The sequence below is a fragment of the Perissodus microlepis genome, chromosome 7 (genome assembly GCF_051167445.1).
Source record: "Perissodus microlepis isolate ML-2025 ecotype Zambia chromosome 7, ASM5116744v1, whole genome shotgun sequence".
NCBI lineage: Eukaryota > Metazoa > Chordata > Actinopteri > Cichliformes > Cichlidae > Perissodus > Perissodus microlepis.
In genome coordinates, this window is record NC_140467.1 from 11747167 (window position 1) to 11767633 (window position 20467).

The 20467-nt window shown below is 39.8% G+C and overlaps 2 protein-coding genes across 2 annotated transcripts; both read left to right on the plus strand.

Moving 5' to 3' along the window:
- The first annotated feature begins 1954 nt into the window (after nucleotides 1-1954).
- On the plus strand, nucleotides 1955-10800 carry znf592 (zinc finger protein 592). The gene is made up of 9 exons (XM_084933405.1): nucleotides 1955-2150; nucleotides 2560-4811; nucleotides 5265-5443; nucleotides 5537-5710; nucleotides 5798-5957; nucleotides 6462-6725; nucleotides 8378-8490; nucleotides 8575-8716; nucleotides 8800-10800. Exons 2-9 carry the CDS (start codon nucleotides 2580-2582, stop codon nucleotides 9298-9300), a joined length of 3765 nt encoding a protein of 1254 aa, XP_084789531.1. The 5' UTR covers nucleotides 1955-2150; nucleotides 2560-2579; the 3' UTR covers nucleotides 9301-10800.
- A 1129-nt stretch (nucleotides 10801-11929) lies between these two features.
- kti12 (KTI12 chromatin associated homolog) lies at nucleotides 11930-20417 on the plus strand. The gene is made up of 9 exons (XM_084933406.1): nucleotides 11930-12160; nucleotides 13686-13737; nucleotides 13842-13894; nucleotides 13977-14032; nucleotides 14117-14196; nucleotides 14315-14474; nucleotides 15257-15319; nucleotides 17173-17241; nucleotides 17892-20417. The coding sequence occupies exons 1-9, from the start codon at nucleotides 12010-12012 to the stop codon at nucleotides 18033-18035; spliced, it is 828 nt and encodes a 275-aa protein (XP_084789532.1). The 5' UTR covers nucleotides 11930-12009; the 3' UTR covers nucleotides 18036-20417.
- The last annotated feature ends 50 nt before the right edge of the window (nucleotides 20418-20467 follow it).

A 20467-nucleotide genomic window follows, 5' to 3' on the forward strand; every position in this document is an offset into this window, starting at 1 on the left:
ATAAGTCATAGAAAACTCATATTTGTAAAATTGGGTATCTAAAAATACATTTGTCACAAGCTTCTGAATAATCAACATGATTAATAACAGAAAGAAGCGCTTATATTACAAACAGAATAAGTCTATAGTTATATTACTGTAGCCTACCTTAAAAATAAAGCTCAATATGTGGCTGATAACCCTTCAAAAATAGCATAACTCTCAAAAAGTGAACACTTTACATTTGACTGCAACTATTTTATCCCTGAAAGGCTTTGATATAAGACACTTTTTGGTAAGTCAGCGTCAGCAATGTCAAGTTAACTTGTATTAAATCTTTTTTCTTCCTTTTTTATGATTATTTTGAAGAGTAAGCACACTGAGTACTTCAGAATCAGAGAGCCTGGAAATCAGCTGCAGCTGTTATCTGGTCAATTAAGTATATTGCAGCGCAACCCATACTTTACTTTCATGGTGATGATTCACGATTGGGTGTAATGGCAGCTGTTTGTTCCGCTTTCACCTGGTTAAATATAATCTTGTTTAACACATAAAAATTTACGATTTCTTTGAAATACAGTTAGAGCATGCTTGGTGACACTCAGTGGGGACTCAGTCTGTCTGGAAGAAGTGATAAAGAATAAATAATATTTAAAAGTTCAGCCCATTTGCATTCAGTTAGAAAGCTTGGCACCCTGAAATCCATTAACAGATATTAATGATCAGTAACAGATTTTTTGACGCAACATTAAATAGACTGAATCAGCAGCCCGAGGAGTTGTTTTTATGTTAATTTCCCCAGCAAGCTCAGATTGGCAGTGGAGTGGGAATAATGTACCATTAATTCAATAAGAAGCCCTCTACTTTATCCAGCATTAAACTGAGTTTGATAAATCTGTCAATTTATATTTAAGTATCTATGATTTTTTTTAAACCAGCAAAATAAGTTTGTTTCATCTCTTAAATATCCGTGCATACAATCAATAGCATGTTACTTCTATTACGTTTACACTAAATAAAGCCTTTATTTATTTATTGTTAGCGGATGACTAAGTGCATGCGCCTGTAAATTTAATGCGAACTGCTGACACTTCTGGAAACCTTGACTTGCGGGAAGGAAGCTGTAGAGCTTTAATGCCCTCAGTTATGTCTTACAGGACGTTTATATAGCTTCTTCACTAAAATACTGGCAGTTTCCCAAATCAGAGGCTGCTGAGGTCATGGATCTTTAGAGAATATCACCCTCCTCACCAAATTATCATCTTAATTACAGCCAAAAACCCATTATTAGCCCATAAAGTGTTAATACCACAGACATATTGGGATGACTTCCAGTTTACAGCATGATTTGTGACATTTCACAACATGGATCTGATGAACACTTTAACAAATAACTGGAAGCCAAATGAACTTGGTAATTGGTGGTTATAGTGATGTTTATATATATCTGATAGGATTAGATTTATGACTATGAATAGCTGTATACAGATATCACGGTTTACAAAACCGTAATTTAAAGGTATTTTGAGCATGCATAGTATTTTGCACATCCCCTGAAGCTGAGAGATCTTTGCCAAGCAGACGTGTCTGATGAAAGGCACTGTTTTTGCATTTTGGGTCGTTTGGGGCTTGAATTTTTCTTTAAAATTCACCCAAATTAGGAGGACAAGGCTATATTTCTGTGTTTACTTTTCATTAACCAAAGACAAGAGCTTTAGGAAATTCGAAACAAGCTTTCCGACACCTATAATAATGTTATTTGTTTGCATTTGCAATATTATTAGTAGGATTTAGTGCCTCATTATACATTCACCGGGACTCAAGGTTTTTATTTGCATTAAATTTTAATATTGTTAGCATTACCCAGCCTTACCGAACACCGAAGCTTCGTCGTTTGTGAGTTGCAACTCCGCCCTGAACCTGAATAAATATTTTAGTGGACCTTTAGAACTGTCGTTGAAAGCAGTCACTCCCGCCGCAACCTCAGGTCTGTAAGACAGCGCCGAGGGTTTCAATCTCCCACTGAGGAAAAGGAAAACGAAGTTAACGTTAGTAGCTTGTAGCCTAGCTATGAAACACTAAAACAGCCTAGCTTGCGAATATTTAGTGCAGACAGTTAAATGGCTGAGTAGCTAGTTTACTAGAGCTGTTTAACACACTCGGATCAAATGGTGAGCACCCTGTGTATCATTACGTGACGACTTTACTCGTTTGGCTGAATTATTTACGCTGTAGCATGTTGCTAAGATGGGGGCTAACTCGCTAGCTTAGCTCCATTATACAGCTAACTTGTTAGCTGGCTCCTGTGTGCATCTGTCATATAATTTGTCCAGTGAGTGGGTCTAAAGTCTGTGCTATCTGTTAAATCGCTTGTGTTGTGCGTGTTTTATTGCATATTTAGCATTAGCGCTGGAGATGTTGCCCACGTTTAGCTTGCTGGCTAAAGCTAGCGTTGACATATGACGCGTCTCATTTGCTAGTTACTCGTCAGTTTATAAAACAGCTTTTTTCACTTTTTTTAGTTTTTTATTTTAACAGTTCTTTAAGCTCATGCTAAGTCACAGCTGCGTCTTTCTGTAGGTTTGTGAGACTGTACGGCCATGGGTGACATGAAGACCCCAGATTTTGATGATCTCCTGGCAGCTTTTGACATCCCAGATGCCACTGGATTGGATGCCAAAGAGCCCATCCAGGGGAGTCATGAGGAAGCAGAAAGTCAGCTGAAACACACAGAGATGTGTCTGGATGACAGCTTACTGACTAACCAAGCTATACCACCCTCAGATGTCCCAGCTGTAAGTGTTATTGTGAAAAATACAAGTCGGCAGGAGTTACTTGAAGAATTTGGTGATAGACTTCACTCGGGACCAACATTGCAAAATGGATTTAGGGGACAAGACACTTCTGTGACCTCTGCTGAGACAACTAATACCAGCTTCTCCAAATCATTTGTGTCCACATTGAATGGGAGGGCTTCAAGTGAGCTTTCTGGAAAGCCACCTATACCCGATGAGGTACCATTGTTTCCTCAGGCACTTTCAGATTTAAGTCCAGTCTCCAGTCCTGAGCATGAAAATACCCAGTCAAGCAGAGAGGAAATACTTCCAAATGAAGACAGACTATGTTTCCCAGAAGCTTCAGTTTTGGACACTTCAGTCTGTCACAATCCCAAAAGAATGGACCTTAGCATGTTTGATAACTCTTCCAAGGACTCTAATAATTACGAAAGCATACAGAGGATTAAAGGAGCAGAAAGTAGTAGAAGCGAGGAGCTTTCTGACATCTGTGGTAGTAGTGAAGCAGAGAAAACACCTGGACTACACCGTGAATTTCCGCCACAATTAGGAAACCAGAACTTCACTGAAACCAACTGCAATTCAGGAGCACCAGTGACTGTTCCCTTATCCCTTATTGCCCCTTATCCACATGTCAAGTCACAGACATGTAAATTATCCTCTTGTCTTGATGCTCTGGTGGCTCTGAATGCTAGAAAAGATCCCAATGAGCAGACAGATCACAGAGAATCCCCAGCTGTTCAAAGTGACTGCATGAAAGCTAGCCCCAAGGTCCCCATATCCCCACGAAGCCCCAGAAGTCCACTTGAAGCAGTAAAACGATTAAGGAAACCACCTGATAGCCCTGTGAGTATCTGCAGTGACAGTAGTGGCAAAGCATCCCCTGCAGTGGTATCTGGTTCACCTCCAGCCATACCTAAGGTCAGGATTAAGACCATTAAAACCACATCTGGGCAGATCAAGCGTACCGTCACCAGTGTGCTCCCAGATTCAGAAAATGACGAAGTGCATTCTGCCTACGAATCCTCTCCATCGCAGAGTATGATTAGTGATGATTCATACTGTAATGCATCTCCACATCAGTCTCAAGCTCCTGATGGTGTTGTTGGGGTGCCAAGTAAAGGTAATGCAGCCAATACAGCTTCGGCAAAAGTTTCAAACAGGAAGTCGGAGGAAAACTCCCGGAGGTCAGGTGTAATGCACTCTGCACCAGTAGTCCGTAATACTAAAGTCAAAAGATCTGCCGCACATCAAGTGCACAAACCAAAGAGAGTATCAGCCACTACAGGCCATGCAACTACCACAAACTTCCTTCCAAAAGCAATGCACTTAGCTAGTCTAAACCTTGTCCCTCACAGCGTTGCTGCTTCAGTAGCTGCACGAACCACCTCCTATCAACAAAGTCAACGCACACTCTCCTCCACAGTGTACAGTACTGTCCCATTAGTGCATCAGGTCAAAACAGCCAATTCTTATCCCCGCATGTCTAATCCGAACCCATCTGCAGGAACTTTAAACAGACTGTTGAACAGTGCCAACCCTGTGCCTACATATGTGCCAAACTTGAACCCACCTCCGGGAACCAATATCAACCTTCCACCACATGGATACTGCTGCCTCGAGTGTGGGGACTCCTTTGGGGTGGAGAAGAGCCTCGCATTTCATTACAGTAGGAGGAGTGTCCACATTGAAGTAGGATGTACACACTGCGCAAAGACTTTGGTGTTTTTTAACAAGTGTGCCTTGTTGGCTCATGCAAGGGAACACAAGAACGGTGGCACAGTGATGCAGTGCACACAGCTCAATTTGAAGCCCATAGTAGAAGAAAAAATGTTTGTACCCCTGAGTAGTGAACTGGTTAGTGTGGGCACTTACTCCTCGCCATTAGTCTTGCCTAAAAGTGAGCCTGTCCTGCCCTTGTATCCGGAAAGCGTCATCCGCCATCGACTCCGTTGTTTGGAGTGTAACAAGCAGTTGCCTGACTACAAAGCACTCGCAGGCCATTACCAGAAGCTGTCAGAAGATACAGAAGAACTGGTGAGTAGCTAATTGACATATTCAAGTATAAGGGTGACAACAAATCACTTGAGAAGACCACCTTGCAGAATTTAGCAAGTATCTAAGCCTATTAGTGCTTACTCTTAAATGTTTTTAATCTGTAAAAGTCACTCAAATCAAAGTAGAAAAGTGCGCTTCAGGGCATAGATTTATCATAATGAAGCAACACGATGCCTGGTGCCACTTTGTAGATAATTTATCTGATCTGTTTCTGATTGATTACTGAGGTACAGATGAGTAAGCTTATTCTAGCTATAGAGAGAATACTGCTTTGTATAATTACTTACTTCATTGTAGCTGTTAATTGGATTGTTTTCTATAAAAACAAATGTATTTTCTCTATCACCAGATTTGTCCTTTTTAATGGCACCACTGTTTGTTTGTTTTCCACTCAAAACTGTCTTTTTGTTCTGTTCTGTTGTGAAATACCAGATCTGTAAAGTTTGCTCAATGCTGCTGCCCAACAAGTGCAGCTTCAGAGCTCACCTACGCATTCATGCACATAAGTCCCCTTACTGCTGCCCTGAGTGTGGTGCCCTGTGTCGTTCTGCAGACATCCAAAAGCACGTCAGGGAAAACTGCCTGCACTATGCTCGCAAGGCTTGGTACAAGTGAGTAACTTGGCAAGAAATGCAGGGTTTTTTTAAACCCCCCCACAGTGTACAGTGCACTGTTGCAACAATTATGTTTTCCTTTTCTTCCAGATGTCTTCACTGTGATATGGTTTTCCGGACCCTTCAAGGACAAAAGACTCACATAGAAGAAAAACACTGTGAGGTCTTGTACAAGTGCTCCATCTGCCCAGTTGCATTCAAGAGCTCCGACAGCTGTGAACTGCATTTGAAAAATAAACACAGTACTAGCAAAACAACTCCAGAGTATGTTAACATCTCATGACCCGACGGCTGAAAACTGTGGGCTTCTCCTCATAGGCTGCTTTAACAGTTTTTGCTTTCTTTTTGCAGGTTAATCTTAAAGTGTTCCTGTGAGAAAATGTTCAAGAAAAAGCAGCTACTGTTTCAGCATTTCTATCAGAATGCCAGCAAGCGTGTTACGTCTGTATTCAAGTGTCCAGAATGCAACTCAGTCTTTCCACAAAAGCTGCTATTAATGCAGCATTTCAAGGTTAGAATTAAATATATGCATTTTATTTAGATGCTTTACATGTTTATCATTTTTACCTCTCAGACATAAAAGGTGGTCAGTCAGCACTGGTGAGGTGTAGCACTGATTGTTGTCAGTATTTTTTAATATATTCCCTGCAAGTGATCCTTTAGGAGTTTAGGATGTCTATAGGAGTTTATATGTGCGGCCACACTTCTTATCTAAAATGATTTGTGCTAAAGTTGTCAGACATCTGAAAAAAAGGTTCCTTAGTCCATAGAAGAGTTATAAAGTGCATCCAGTAAAAGTAAGGTGCTGTGTCCTATCGTGTTTACTTTTTTGGGTTTTTTTTAAAAAACCTTTAAAACCATACACCTGATACAGATCAATCAACACGGGAAATCATTAACTTATGCTCCAGCAGTAGTGTTCTTTTGTTAAAACACCAGCAAAGAAACAGTTAAATGTTACTGTGTAAATAAGTTTGAGCATGATAATGTGAATTTTGTGTTTCCTGTTCTGCAGGGTGTGCATGTAGGAAACACGAGTGAAGAGACAGAGAAGAAGAAAGAAACTAAGCATGCTGACTTGCACCAGAAGTCTCAGTCTATCCAAAAACAGAAGAGTCACTACCCTGTTAAACAGACAGTTGCTACTAGAGAGAAGTCTGAGCAAGACGGCAAAATCCTAAATCGTGTGAAACCCGCTGGATGGACATGTAACGAGTGCCTGCAGCAGTTCACTGAGCGAGATGCCTACGTTTCCCATTTGAAGACCACACACGGAAAGGTAAGGGTGCACTGAGTTGGTGTTTTAAAATCTTGACAGATATACCGACAGCGTGCCACAGAAGACTGCTCAGACAGCAACATCAGTAAATCATGTAAAGCCTTGTCTGGGTTCCTGTATTAAGACTGTGGTACCTAGGTTATGATCCCTTGAATTGGCATTTTTCCATATAAACACAATTATTTTTATTTTTTTAAGAATGTAAAATTTGTGTTTTGAATTGAAACTGGGTCATGTAGAACAGCGGTCCGTGAGTTGTTTGGTACCGGGCCGCGAGAGTTGAGGCTCAGGTGTGAAATGTATAGTTTTCAGGGTTTTTATCGGTTTTCAGTGTTATTTTGTTATCGTTTTTATCGTTTACTCGGTTTTCCTTGGTCTTTTCACGTGTGTTATGAATAAATTTTCTTTTTTTCGGTACCGGTACTAGTTTTATTTTGTTGTATTTATCCGCGACACCTTAAAGGACGGTCCATGAAAATATTGTCGGGCATAAACCGGTCCGTGGCGCAAAAAAGGTTGGGGACCGCTGATGTAGAATATACAGTATTACTCTGGAGCAACTTGCCGATTGCCACCACCCTCCTCTTTTTTTCCCACACCCTCTGCTTTCTCCAGGATACACAGTGAGTTTTTAGGCTCATTGGGCCTCAGTTCACACTGAGTAGAAATCTTCTTACCCTGCTCCCAAATGAGTACAAATGCAAAATTACTCCCCATACACACTGCTCTGTTTTGTTTATTTTCTTTTTACTATACTGCTTTACATATTTTACCATACTGTTATACATATTACTATGCAACATGTTTAGCTCGAGATGGATCATGGAGAAAGCTGTAGAGCCTGCATCACTACACCAAAATAGCACAGAATTTCCAGCTCAAGAAACTGAAACAATAATGTTCTCAAAGCAAACACTTTTTCCTAGTTTGTTTTGTTAGAATGAAATACAGAATAAAATAAAAATATAGAAGATAAAAATAACAGAAGTGATGAGAGTCCCCTGTGCTGTAAACTGTGACTCAAGTTAAATAAAAAAAAAAAAATAGAAGGGGTGGGTGAGGGGTGATATCAAAATCATGGAAAAAACAAACGTAATAAATAGGGAACCAGTTGGATGACAAAGATTACACAATCTGTCATCCAAAGATGAGACACTCACTGCACTTACTGTCATTTATTTATAGAACATTATTTATTCTTTGAACATTTTGTTTGTATCTTTGTATACTGATTTATTCTGGATTAGTGTGTGAAACATTTGACTGTATTGTCTAAGCACAGACTTATGCATTAAATGCTGATAAATGTAAATGAGGTTTATTATGAACATATTTTGTTTTTGTGCGTAATGGAAATAAAGTAATTGAACCAGTAAAAAAACACTAAGTTGAGTACGTGTTTGGGAAATACTATTAGTTGGACCAGTAGTATTTCACAGCTGTGAGTAGCCAACGAGCAGTAGGGCTGAAATGAGTCCTGCACCTCTAGGTCAGAGTTTTTAGGTCAACCAGTATAAGCAAGATGCATTTTTATTCTGGTTTGAATTCCCAGTTAGATCCAAAATTGTCTGTTTCAACGCTGATGCTTAAATAATTCAGTTAAGCTCATCTTGTCATTCCTCAAATTATTTATTTATTTTTTTTGTTAACAGTCCGTGAAGAAGTATCCATGTCGACACTGTGTGTTGTCTTTCAACACTGCAATCAGTCTGAGACGACACATTCGCAATGATCATGATGGGAAAAAGAGGACTTATACCTGTTGGTAAGATTTTGAAAATGTATAAATAATAATAGTAACTTTGGCCACAAAACAGTTTTCAATTGTTGCTCCATCCCTGTTTGTTAGGTATTGCACGGACAAGAAGACAATATTCACGTCAAGTGTGATGTTAAAGAACCACATCAGCCTTATGCATGGAATAAAAAATCCTGATCTTAGCCAAATGCCAAAAATGCCCATCCAAGTAGACAAAAATGCTTTGGACAAGGTAGCAATTTATTATTTCTCAACACAAACATAAATGCTTCCAATCTGCTCACCGGTCTAAACTGCATAACTTGTGATTTCCAGAGGCTTGTATCAGCGACACCTGATGTGGGCACACAGATGGAGGTTCAGGATCCTGCAGGTAGTCTCGAGGCTCCTTCAGCTAAGCGTCTGAAGACTCAGTTCCGCTGTTCGAAGTGTGGCTTCGTCACAGACAACAGCACAGAGTTCCAGCAGCATATACCTCAGCATAAAACCGACGAGAACACTCCTCAGTGCCTTCACTGTGGCCTGTGTTTCACGTCCGTGCTGTCTCTCAATAGACATCTTTTCATCGTACACAAAATCAAAGATCCAGAGGAAGAGGAGAAAAAAGTAGAGGGACATGTTAATGAGAAGGAGCAGGATAATCAGCCGGCTGGATCAGCAGAATCTGATGAGGAAAACGATTTGTTTCACCAGCTAAACAAATCTGATCCCTCACCGGCCGGAGAGCAAGAAAGTCCGCACTGCTCCACGAGCACAGACTGTAACTTAAATCTGAGCACTCACTCTCAGACACAAGCAGTCTCTCTCCAGCAGTGAGAGCCACCTCAGCTCCTGTTTAAAGCTGCTTTAATATCCTCAGTTTTCATGTGAAAGTCATAAGGGATGCTTGATGTTTTTAGGCAGGTGGTACAAAGATGTAATGCCTTTAATTTGGACAACCTATTTAGAGGCGGTGCAGTATATTCTAGCAGATACATATATTTAATACAGAACAAATATTTTCATATTATTTTTTTTGTTTTTTAATTTAACCTTGTATGTTGGTAATATATTAATCTTGCCTTTCACATATAACTGCACTCATCACTCATACTACGGTTAAACATTTCCCCCTTCTGTTTTTTTCTTTTTTCGTCAAAATTTTTTGCTTAACATTTTCCATCCACCCTGGCAGGAGACTCAGGAATGTGTGTTTGTTTTACGGTCTGGTATTGATTATTGTAACAGTGTATTGGTGGAGTTTAAGGTATTGTTTCAAATTATTTAATGCCTCACACTAAATCCTGAATGATTCAGGCTGCTTTTTTAATATTAGTAGGGTTTTATTTTTTACGAAACACAGTATAGTTGATTGTTCATGTAAAAGCAGTAATTACAAGTTCATGGTTTGGCCTTTTTTTCTTTTTTTTTTTTTTTTTTTTAAATTTATGCCGTCTGTTTTGGGGGTTTTCTTTCACGTGTTTGGGAGAAACAAAGAGGTATTACATGTGTTCTGCAGCAGTATTGAAAATACCTCAAATTGCCAGAAGTGTTTTTTTTTTTGTTTTTTTCCAGCAATTGAACGGTCAATGTTCCGTCAAATCAGGGTACATTTGTTGAGGATGATCCAGAGAAGGTGTGAGAGTGAAATTCATCAGCATGTCAGAGTTAATGTTTTATGAATCAGCACCTGGGAACGTGAATGGGAATGCAGTGACTTAAAATAAAAAATATCTTAGATTAGCACTTGGCAAAAGGGGGATACTTTTCGGTTGCAGGCTCTGATATGTGAAGCGACACCTCGTTTCGTATTGACTACGTGACAGTTCCTACCTCCGTGGTAAATGGCAGTGATTGTTAAACGTCGAAAGGCTTCAAGAAGTTGCAGTTAATCTCAGTGCAATGTAAAAAAATTAGTTTTAAAAATGTATTATCCCACATTAATAAATTTTATAAATTATTTTGGGAATGACATTAAGTCTTTTTATGGTCATATTGACTCAACTGACAAGTGAACTTTTCTATGAAAGTGCTGTGTGAGCTCTTTGATTCTCTGTAAGCCCTCAAATCACCACACTGCAGCTGCTTACCTGCAGGGGCTGAGAGGAATTACTTGTTCACTGTTTGTCTTTTTGTAATGCTTGTCGAAAGATATTTGTACTTTTTGATACTGTGTTCAGTGACGACTTGGTTAAGAATTTGTGTACCTACAGTAGCCAATTAAACTTGGATTTACAGCATTTCTTAAGCCATTTCATCTGTTCAGCATGCAGTGGCCTACGTGCCTTGCTGTTACATTAAAGTACTTACAAATAAATTGGTGCATTTTATTACAGATCTGCTTTGTCTTGTCTTTCATTACAGACCTGCTGGGTTGAAAGAATTTAATGTAATCGGGGTGTGATAATCAGTAGTTTTGCGACGAGGTCACGTGCTTAAAATCGTCATAGCAAGTCAGAAAGGCACAAGGCACTCTAATGTGCATCATGCATCCAATAAGCAACAACCACAGATGGATGACTTCATCCCATTAGAATATTAAGCCGATCCTGTCTCAGTATAACTGCCTGTACCCAAAGTAACAGAAGAGATTTCTTTTAATTGACCAGCTCCAAATTAATTGGAAGCACATCTGAGAAATGAAAGGCACTGTGACCTGCAGGAGAGGACTCCTGTCTTCTTTCATCCTTATCTCATACATTGCTTTGACAACTTCAATGACTCTTGATTTGACTGAGCTGAGAAATAAAGTTTCAAAGCTCAAGGTGAATCCCAGGGGGAATCTGTGGGCAACGGGTAAGTAAAAATTACACGGCTGAATGATTGTTTCTTTGTTCTGTTTGCAAATGCAATATTTACAGAGAGTTTGCATGTTTCATTTAATAAGGGCATTTCATGGGCAAGAAGAGCATTGTGGACAGTTCCTTTGTGAATTCTGCCTTTGAGAATATAAAAGATACAGCTGAAGGCAGAGATGTGAGACCTCTGCACGGAGTGGAAGACCTGCAGGCGCTCCTCATCCATATTCTGAAAACTGCCCAACAAACACAAGGAGAGCAGGCACTAGACAGGTGAGTTATGTATTATTACTCAGTCTAATACCGCTGTTAATTCTTCCATTGTACAGCTTTCTGTTTTTTTCTCTCATGCATTTAGAGAAGAAGGACATCCAGTTCGATCAGTTGTTGCGTGACATCCTGCTGATGAAGAAGAGGGTTTCTGCTCTTGTGAAAATCAGCTAAATTATGTTTTGTTTTTTGTCTAACATAACATGTATATGTTGGCAAGTGACAAACACTTCTGTTGTTTTACTTTATATTGTCTATGACTTTATTAAAAAGCGCAGAGAATGTATTGGAAGTCTGTGTTTTCATCTATGTTCAAGTCACATTCACATACACACAGTACCTTCAGATAATCAAGTTTCTGGCGCCCCCTGCCGGTCGGTAAATGGAAAAACCGCGTTTAGTTAACATATCCGGGTGAAAGTGGCAACGTGCTTTTTATCACATCCCAGGGTAGTTTGAGTGGCAACTAGCCCCAGTTATGCCCCTAATAGTGATGTGTGGTTACCCCTGTAGTGGTAAGTCACGAAGGGCAGAAGAGCTGAAGGTGTATTTTGAAGAAAGCACAGAAAGAAAGGTTCATATTGTTGGAGACGGAAGCCTGGGCGTTGAGAAAAACACTGTTTACGCAGGCAAGTAAGCTTAGCACGCCTTCATTAGTGTGCTTCTTAAAGCTTTTCAGCTTTCAGGGCTTTCAGTCTTACTTGGCATATTTTTGTATGTTATTAGCCACATAATACTGAGGTAACATTACCGGCCTTACACGAAGCTTAGCCGGGGGAAAAAAACAACAGAAGCAGGAGTGCTTATTCAGAGTGTTTGCGCTTATCGATGCTTGGGGCGGCTTTAAAGTTCATGACAATTACAACTGTGTTCGCCTGCTTTATGAGCGCTACTATTCAATTAATTTTACTTATTTAGCGTTAGTAGTAGTTAGTAGTAGAGACAGTCCAGTAATCTCTTATGAACAGGCACCTGGCGAAGGTGGGGAAGAAGAATTGCTCTTTAACAGGAAGATACCTTGCAAAACCAGCTAAAGAAGGGGCAACCATCGAGGATGATTGGTTGGAGGCTAGAGGAAAGAAAGGATACTGTTAGCAACAAATAGAACAAAAGTTAATTTCATGCTGTAGTAGCATATAAATGCATAGGGAGTGAAAAGGGCATCAAGTCGATGTGCTTACTGCATAGTGGAAAAGAGATTGGATCCAAGCCTGACTATAGGATTCGTCATAAGTGGAAGTTTTCAGGCTAATTTGAAAAGTAGTGTGTCCTGTAACCCAATCTGGGAGCTGAGGGGGGGGGGAAGCGACATTTTATCGATGTTTGCAGCAGCAGGATTCGTAAGTGAGTAACTGAAGGGCATTTTCAATTCTCCTTCTCCAATGAGCTGCTGTTATTGATGACACACTTCCTAATTTGAAGAGCAAATGCATTGGTACAATGGCAGCGGCATTATTGTGCAAAAGTAATAACACCGCAACAGATACAGTGACACAGCATAAGTCAAATGTATGTACAAAAGTAGCCTGGGTAGTGTTTTCCCTGCAAATTTAAGTATAAAGTAGTTGCTTAATACTTTAGTTTAACAATAACGCGTGCAGCTGGCCATGCTCAGTTGAGTCATTTTATTTACTTCTGGGTCTAACATAACCAGCTGATTGTATCTACTCCTTTATAGACTGGTTGTAAAAGAAACTTTTTTTTGCTTCAAGCTGCAAGTTTGTGTCCACAGTTAGTGACAACAGTTTTCTTGGATATTTTGAAAAGTACACTGCTTTGCTGAAAGTTGTTGACGTAACTCCCTTTTTAGCTACCAAATGACCATCAGAGGCTCTTGCTCTCACAAATGCCTGGGCTTGTCTCGTTGTGTGCATTAGGGAATTTAAGCAGGATGTTGCTATAGCAACTATATAATAATATGATACTTTGATATTCATATTATTATTGTGGATGATATGACATGGCACATCACTTGGACCTGATCATTTTAACTGTGTTACTGTTACATTGCTATTATGCTTTTAGAATTAAACATTTTGTTTTTCAAAATTTTAGTTCTTTATTATTTCCGTAATTGTTAACATGACTAAGGAGACTGTTTGCCTGAACTGGGCAGACTTCTGCATTTACTTAGTTTTACTGGAAATGTTTCAGATTCCCAAAAGGAGAAAAATGTCAGAGCGTCTCTGAAAGCTGAAGTGGAGAGGTGAGTGTTTAAAAATCTGTTGTAGGATCTGATGTTGCACAAAACCCGCACATATTTTAATGCTAATTCTTTTTGGTTTTTTCTGGGTTTTTTTTTTTTTTTAGGAAAGTCAACAAGGATGACATTGTTATTCTAGACTCATTAAATTACATAAAAGGTAAGTCTTACTACTTATTCTGTAATTGTCATAGTTACATTAAATATTGTGATTTGTAGATTAAAATTTAAATATGTTACAGGCTACCGCTATGAACTGTTCTGCCTCATCAAACATGCACAGACTCCACACTGCTTGGTAAGTAGACAATTAAATATACATTTTGAAAAAATGTTACTTTCAAATGCAGTCGTGGTATGTTTGCGGGTTTTCTTTGTTAAGGTCTACAGTTTGACGTCCCATGAAGAGAGCTCATTATGGAACACAAACAGAGATGCTGCTGATCAGTACAATCAGGACATGTGAGTGAGAAGCCTCAGTATGAGAGCATGACTCTTACCTTACCTGCACTGTTGCATGTTTTTTGTTTTTATTTTTATTTTTTTGCAAGCTGTCTCTCATGCATTTGGTGTTTTGAAGCTTTGACGCATTAGTTCAGCGATTTGAAGCTCCGGATTCCAGAAACCGATGGGACAGCCCTCTCTTCACTATCCTGAAAGGCGACACACTTCCAGTTGAAGCCATTTCTGATGCGCTTTTCAAAAGAAAAGCACCCCCACCGAACCAGTCTACTCAGAGTGTAAGTCTAAGGCTACGTCCACACTAGCCCGGATAGATTTGAAAACGGTGTTTTCGTCTGAAAATGCTCCGCGTCCACACTATCGCTTTCAGTCGTTTTCACAGAGTTGTCTGTCCACATTGAACCGGCCGAAAACGCTTACGTTCCAGTACTGCGCGTGCTTGAAACGCAAGACAATTCGACTTGCCTCATTTCTGTCTGCCGTTTATTTACTTTCCGGCTCCTTGAAACGTCGCGGCAAAATGTCGAGGAGAAGCACCGAGTTTTTTAAATGGACTAACAATGAGGTGGAGTTGTTGCTGAGGGTAACACAAAAGTACAAAGTTCCAAAAGTGAGTGAGAATTAAAGAATTTGAAGAAAAGCTGTCTGAAGCATGTGCAAACTGATAGTAGTCTTTAATAGGGCTGTCAAAATTGAGAGCAAACAAAGCAACCGCTGTATAATGCCCTCCGCTATCTTAGTTTAATTGGTCACTTGACTGTATCACATGACTAAAATGTGTCATCGTTTTCCAAAAGGCTCCGTTTTCGCGGTCCACACTGCGACGCGACAGCACTGTTTTCAAATGTATGCATTTTCGAGAGCATTTTCGAAACTCAGTGTGGACGGGAGGCCAAAACGGAGAGAAAACGATGCATTTTCAAACGAAGGCACATTAGTGTGGACATAGCCTAAGAGACACTAGTTACAATCAGTCTAGAAATCTACAATATTTACTGCATGCATGTGGTTTGGTTTGTCTGATTGTGAAGGAAACCTATTTTTTTTTTCTTCTCTGTAGCAACCGCTGTCATCCGCAAACTTTTTATACGAGTTGGACAAGATCACTCAAGATGTCTTGATGGTATGGTTTTTTTTGTTTGTTTGTTTTTTCTAGTTTCACATCATTTACTGGTCATTCAGGTAGTTTCCCATGATATTTTTTTCACTGAGCCAGACTGCTTTTTGAGTTATGTCATATTCTAAGTGAAATATGACAGAAGAGTCTTTTTCAGAAAAATGTTTACAAATCCTCTGTTGGGGTATCAACATTCCTCTGCATAATGTAGACTTTGTTCTATGAATCAGAAGGTATTACATGTATTTACAGCTTTATACGTTACATCACCAGCCAAGTTGCAATTATGAGTGAAGCGCTGATGAGGTATTTAGCTTGGCACACAATAATAGCCCGGTTCAGGTTCAGGTACAGGTTACTGTTCTGCAGTCGTGAGTCATCCATCCTCACATGCAAACACATGCAAATGGACAACAAATGCGCATAGTGCAAAATACTGAAATAACAGCTAATTCTAATTAATTTTGGTTATCACGTAGCCCTTGAAAGTGACATAGCTGTTCCTGTGAAGTAATGACTGCTCGAACAAAGCTGTTAATTAAACCTTGTTGGTCTATTACATTCACCTTGCAAAGGGTGTGAGTCGTCAAGAAAAAGTGAACCAGCCAACCGCTGCAGGCGTCTTAGGTGCAGGGGTTCTAAGTTCAGCTGTGGTTCACCAGTCAGCCTGTTAGATGACTCAACAGTTCGATTCGTTTACAGATAAGTATCCAGACCACAAGCCCAAAGAAAGAGATAAATCGGATTAAACAAAAGAACGATAAAATAAACCCATCGCAGTTTTATCAATGTGGAAACCAGAAAGCCTTCTCGAACAGGAGACTCGCTGGTGCACACAGCTTCAAAGACATTCATAACACTGAACTTCAACAGTCTGACCCTTAATAGATGTGACATTGTGTATATGAGTGCATCTAAAATCAGTGATCATATTTTTTGCTTGCCTCATTTTATTCACTTTTGTCAATCACGTTGAACTGGTTTTCAGCATGAGTAACATCAGTTTAGCATGAGGTAAAGTGAATGGGGTCAAGCACATGCTCAGTGGGCCTTAAAATCTCTGATTTCACCATTTTTTCCAAATATTTACATTACAACTGATTTGAGGGGAACCGGTCTAAAATCGTTAAAAGTTTGGGGATAACTACATTTGGCATTAGGCATTTAAACTATATGAATGGGTACTTGCTGTTTATAAAGATTTGTTTAAAACACAATAAAATCACAGGACTCAGATGTTGAGCTCAAGATTCGAGTAAATGCCCACAAATATTATTAGGTCAGTGAGATTTTTTCACAGTCATGGAGTGAAAATCTACATCCTGCGATCGATGTTAAAGTACTGACTGTGGCTGTGTGAAGTTCCTGGATCTCAATGCTAAAATCCAAAGTGTTGAAAGGATTATAAAAACAATTGACAGCTTTAGCTGTTAACTGCTGACTGTCCAACGTTTAATAAAAAATGAATGCACCCCTGCACATTGTAAGTGTGGGAATTTCTGTCTGCCATTCATGACATGAGCATGGCATGATTACCAAAACAAGGCAACAGAGTAAAAACGTATAAATCAGCAAAAAAAAATCAATAATAAAAAATAACCTCCTCTTTGTCTTTGTTTTGACATCGAGCTCATGTATTTGTTAGCATGCCACATGTTGCACTTCCTTCTTTTTGCGATTTCACACAGATCACGACGTTCTGTTGCACAATATCTGCAAATGTTTCCAGCAAAATAAATTAAGAGGAGTAAATACTTCTCTAATTCTGATTCATTGTTCCTTATACTCTTTGTAGAGATCCCTTTTTTAAAAATTCATTTTTATATGTGTGTTTGATAAATGTAATTAAATGTTTTCAGGCGATTTTTAACGCCCAGAAGACGAGCGTTCCCGGGGATCTTATCGCAGTTCCAGGAGCTTCGGAAAAGATATCCTTTTTTAAACACAACTTGCGTGTGCCCAGTTATTTTGAACACACGATTTTGATTAATATTTTCACATTAAACAGATTTTTGTAGTTCAGTGTGGGACGTCTGTCATATTTAATGACTGTGTGAAATGCTAATTTTCGTTTACCTCCCGGGGTTAATCACCTCCCCTCAATAGCGGGGGGGACAACACTGTTCTATCTGAAAGCATTAGATGAGGAGGTGGAGGAATGTGTGGCCATCACATGACTTAAAAGAAAGGTGGATCTACTAAGCAATGTTAAAGGTCTTGTCTGTAATGGCATGCTGTGGGATGTGTGGTGGGGAGAAACCAAATTATATTTGCGGATTTTCATTGGTTGCAGGACTGTGAAGTACCTTCTCAGAGCCAGCCACTTTGATTTTCTTCTTTGAACATGTTGGTCCAAGCACAGCATAACTTAAAAGCACATCATCTTCTGTTCTGGCCAACCTTTAATAAAATGGGCATAATCTGAATTTGAAATGATGCCAGTAACATTCAGTACAGGTTGTTTCGTCCTGTTGTCCTTCTCAAAGGTTTAAATGCAATACTGGGGCTTGGAGATAATTTGGGCTTCTGTTAGGTTCTACCTGTGGTATTTTTCTTGTTCCTTAACTTGCTGTTAAACATTGAGCTCACCAGAAATGTCAACATGGCAGAGCTGCGGAAACTACGGCGCCAGTTCATCAGCTACACCAAGCTGCACCCGACAGAAAACACGGGACAAATTGCTAATATGTTTGTTCAGTATTTAAATAAGAGTCTGCACTGACAGTGTGTAGTGTTTGGTTTTTGTTTTTGTTTTGTTTTGTTTTGTTTGTTTGTTTGTTTGTTTGTTTGTTTGTTTGTTTTTTTTTGGGGGGGGAGCAGTTGTTCTGTGACAAATAAATGAAACCCCAAATAGCTTCAGTGTTAGTCCAAGCAGATCAAGAATTTATTTTCTTGACCTGCTTGGACTAAAAATGAACCTATTTTGCATGTCACCTACTTGGACTAGGTATATTGTGCCAGTTTTTAAGAGCAAGGGTCATGTGTAGTAACTACAGAGGAATAAGCCACACTATGAAGCTATGGAAAAGAGTTGAAGCTAGTTTAAGTAATCAGTGAGCAGCAGTATTGCTTCATGCTGAGAAAGAGGACTAGAGATGCCATGTTTTCTTTAGGAGTTTTGACAGAGAAGTATAAAGAAGTTCAGGAGTTGGCACTGTGTCTTTGTGGGCCTAGAGACAGCATATCCTCCAGAGAACTAAGGAAAAGAGAATCTAACTATTGAACTTTTTTTGTTTGATTTTCTTCCTCTTTGAAACTCAAAGAGGCCACCCAAGCACATGAGAAAGCACAGGATGTCCTCTATTTAGTACATCTGGACTTAGTAGGGTACCTCAAATAAGTCACAAGATATACAGTGGCTTGCAAAAGTATTCGGCCCCCTTGAACTTTTCCACATTTTGTGACATTACAGCCACAAACATGAATCAATTTTAAATTGAATTCCACGTGAAAGACCAATACAAAGTGGTGTACACGTGAGAAGTGGAACGAAAATCATACGATTCCAAACATTTTTACAAATAAATAACTGCAGATAGGAGTGAAAGATGGGGGTGAGATACATCAGGAATCTGATGCCCTCTTCTTTGCAATAGTCATGAACAGGCTGGCAGATGAGGTCACTCAGGACTCTCTCAGGACTATCATGTTTGCAGACAGCATTGTGATTTGTAGTATAAGTAGGGAAATGGTGGAAGAGACTGTGAAGAGGTGGAGGTATGCTATGGAGAGAGGAGGAATGAAGGTCAGTAGAAGTAAATGGGGGAAACATCCAAAGCAAAAGAGGTGAAGAAGAGAGTGTGGGCAGGGTGGAGCAGGTGGAGATGAGTGTTAGGGGTGATCTCTAGCAGAGGGCTAGCAAGAAGCCTGAAAGGGAAGGTTTAGATCACATAACCTGACCAGTATTTCTATACCAGTGAAAGCCTACTTAAAATGATTTATGTATGAGGGACAGGCAAGAGTTAAACAAGGCATGATGAGAAAGAACTGATCTGCCAGAAAGTCTATTTTATTAATGTGGAAACCGCTTACTATAGAGTGGATGGGGATGACTGTCAAGGATGATTCATGACAGAAGGGTAACAGCAAGAGTGAAAGGCATTGTTTACAAGGTGGTAGTGAGACCTGCTATGATGTATGGTTTGGTGAGGGTGTCACTAACAAAAAGGAGGATGAGCTAGAGGTGGCAGAGCTGAAAATATTCACTGGGAGTGACTGAGATGGACAAGATTAGAAATGAGTAGTCTGGAGACAAAGAGAGACAAGCCCTTATAGATTGGTATAGTGTATAGATTGGACAAAGGGTGTTTAATATGGAGCAGTAAGGTAAGAGGAAGAAATCAGAGAAGATTTGTGAATGATGGGATGGTAAATGGCCTGCATTTGTATAGCGCTTTACTTAGTCCCTAAGGACCCCAAAGCGCTTTACACTACATTCAGTCATTCACACACAGCAAGCTACATTGTAGCTACAGTTACACTGACAGAGGCGAGGCACTGGTGCCGCCGGCCCCTCTGACCACCACCAGTAGGCAAACATGGGGTTATTATCTTGCCCAAGGATATCTGGCATGCAGCCAGGAGGCAGCCTGGGATCAAACCACTGACCTTCTGATTAGTGGCTGACCTGCTCTGCCACCTGAGCTACAGCCCCCTCCCTATGGGGTGTGACACAGGAGGAAGATGGAGGCAGATTATCCAGTTTGGCGATCCCTAGAAGAACACGTCAATGATTTTTTTTCCACAAAAGGTTCCACAAAAGGAATGCAGGAGTCCTTTTCCTTTTTTTAATGATTTAAAATTACTGGCATATTCAAATCAATATACCTTTAAGGAGTTAGAGCTCTGCGCTTTCAGGGATGGATTAGCCTGAATTCCCTCAGTCGTGTTTTTTTCTTTCTTTCTTTTTTATGTCTTTAACTCAGCGTGACTAGTTTGACAAACAGTACATTTCTTGTTTATGAACTCTGTTTTCCCTTGTGGAGTTTGGAAGGCTGAGTAAGGCTCTTTCAAAGGTTTTAAATTATGTAAGAAGATTACCAGAAAACCCAGACCCCTCCCTACAGGAATTTTCTTGCAATTATAAGTGATTACTGGAGCTTCACCACAGTGTTGAATGAGTGATTATATGCACACCTGCCAGCTTTTATTTAC

Coding starts and splice junctions, on each gene's coding strand:
- kti12 (XM_084933406.1), top strand. CDS start 12,010: ATGCCCCTAATAGTGATGTGTGGTTACCCCTGTAGTGGTAAGTCACGA. Junction 13,895..13,976: donor CTCATTAAATTACATAAAAG/GTAAGTCTTACT, acceptor AATATGTTACAG/GCTACCGCTATGAACTGTTC. Junction 15,320..17,172: donor TCACTCAAGATGTCTTGATG/GTATGGTTTTTT, acceptor AAATGTTTTCAG/GCGATTTTTAACGCCCAGAA.
- znf592 (XM_084933405.1), top strand. CDS start 2,580: ATGGGTGACATGAAGACCCCAGATTTTGATGATCTCCTGGCAGCTTTT. Junction 5,711..5,797: donor ACTAGCAAAACAACTCCAGA/GTATGTTAACAT, acceptor TTCTTTTTGCAG/GTTAATCTTAAAGTGTTCCT. Junction 8,491..8,574: donor AAGAGGACTTATACCTGTTG/GTAAGATTTTGA, acceptor CCTGTTTGTTAG/GTATTGCACGGACAAGAAGA.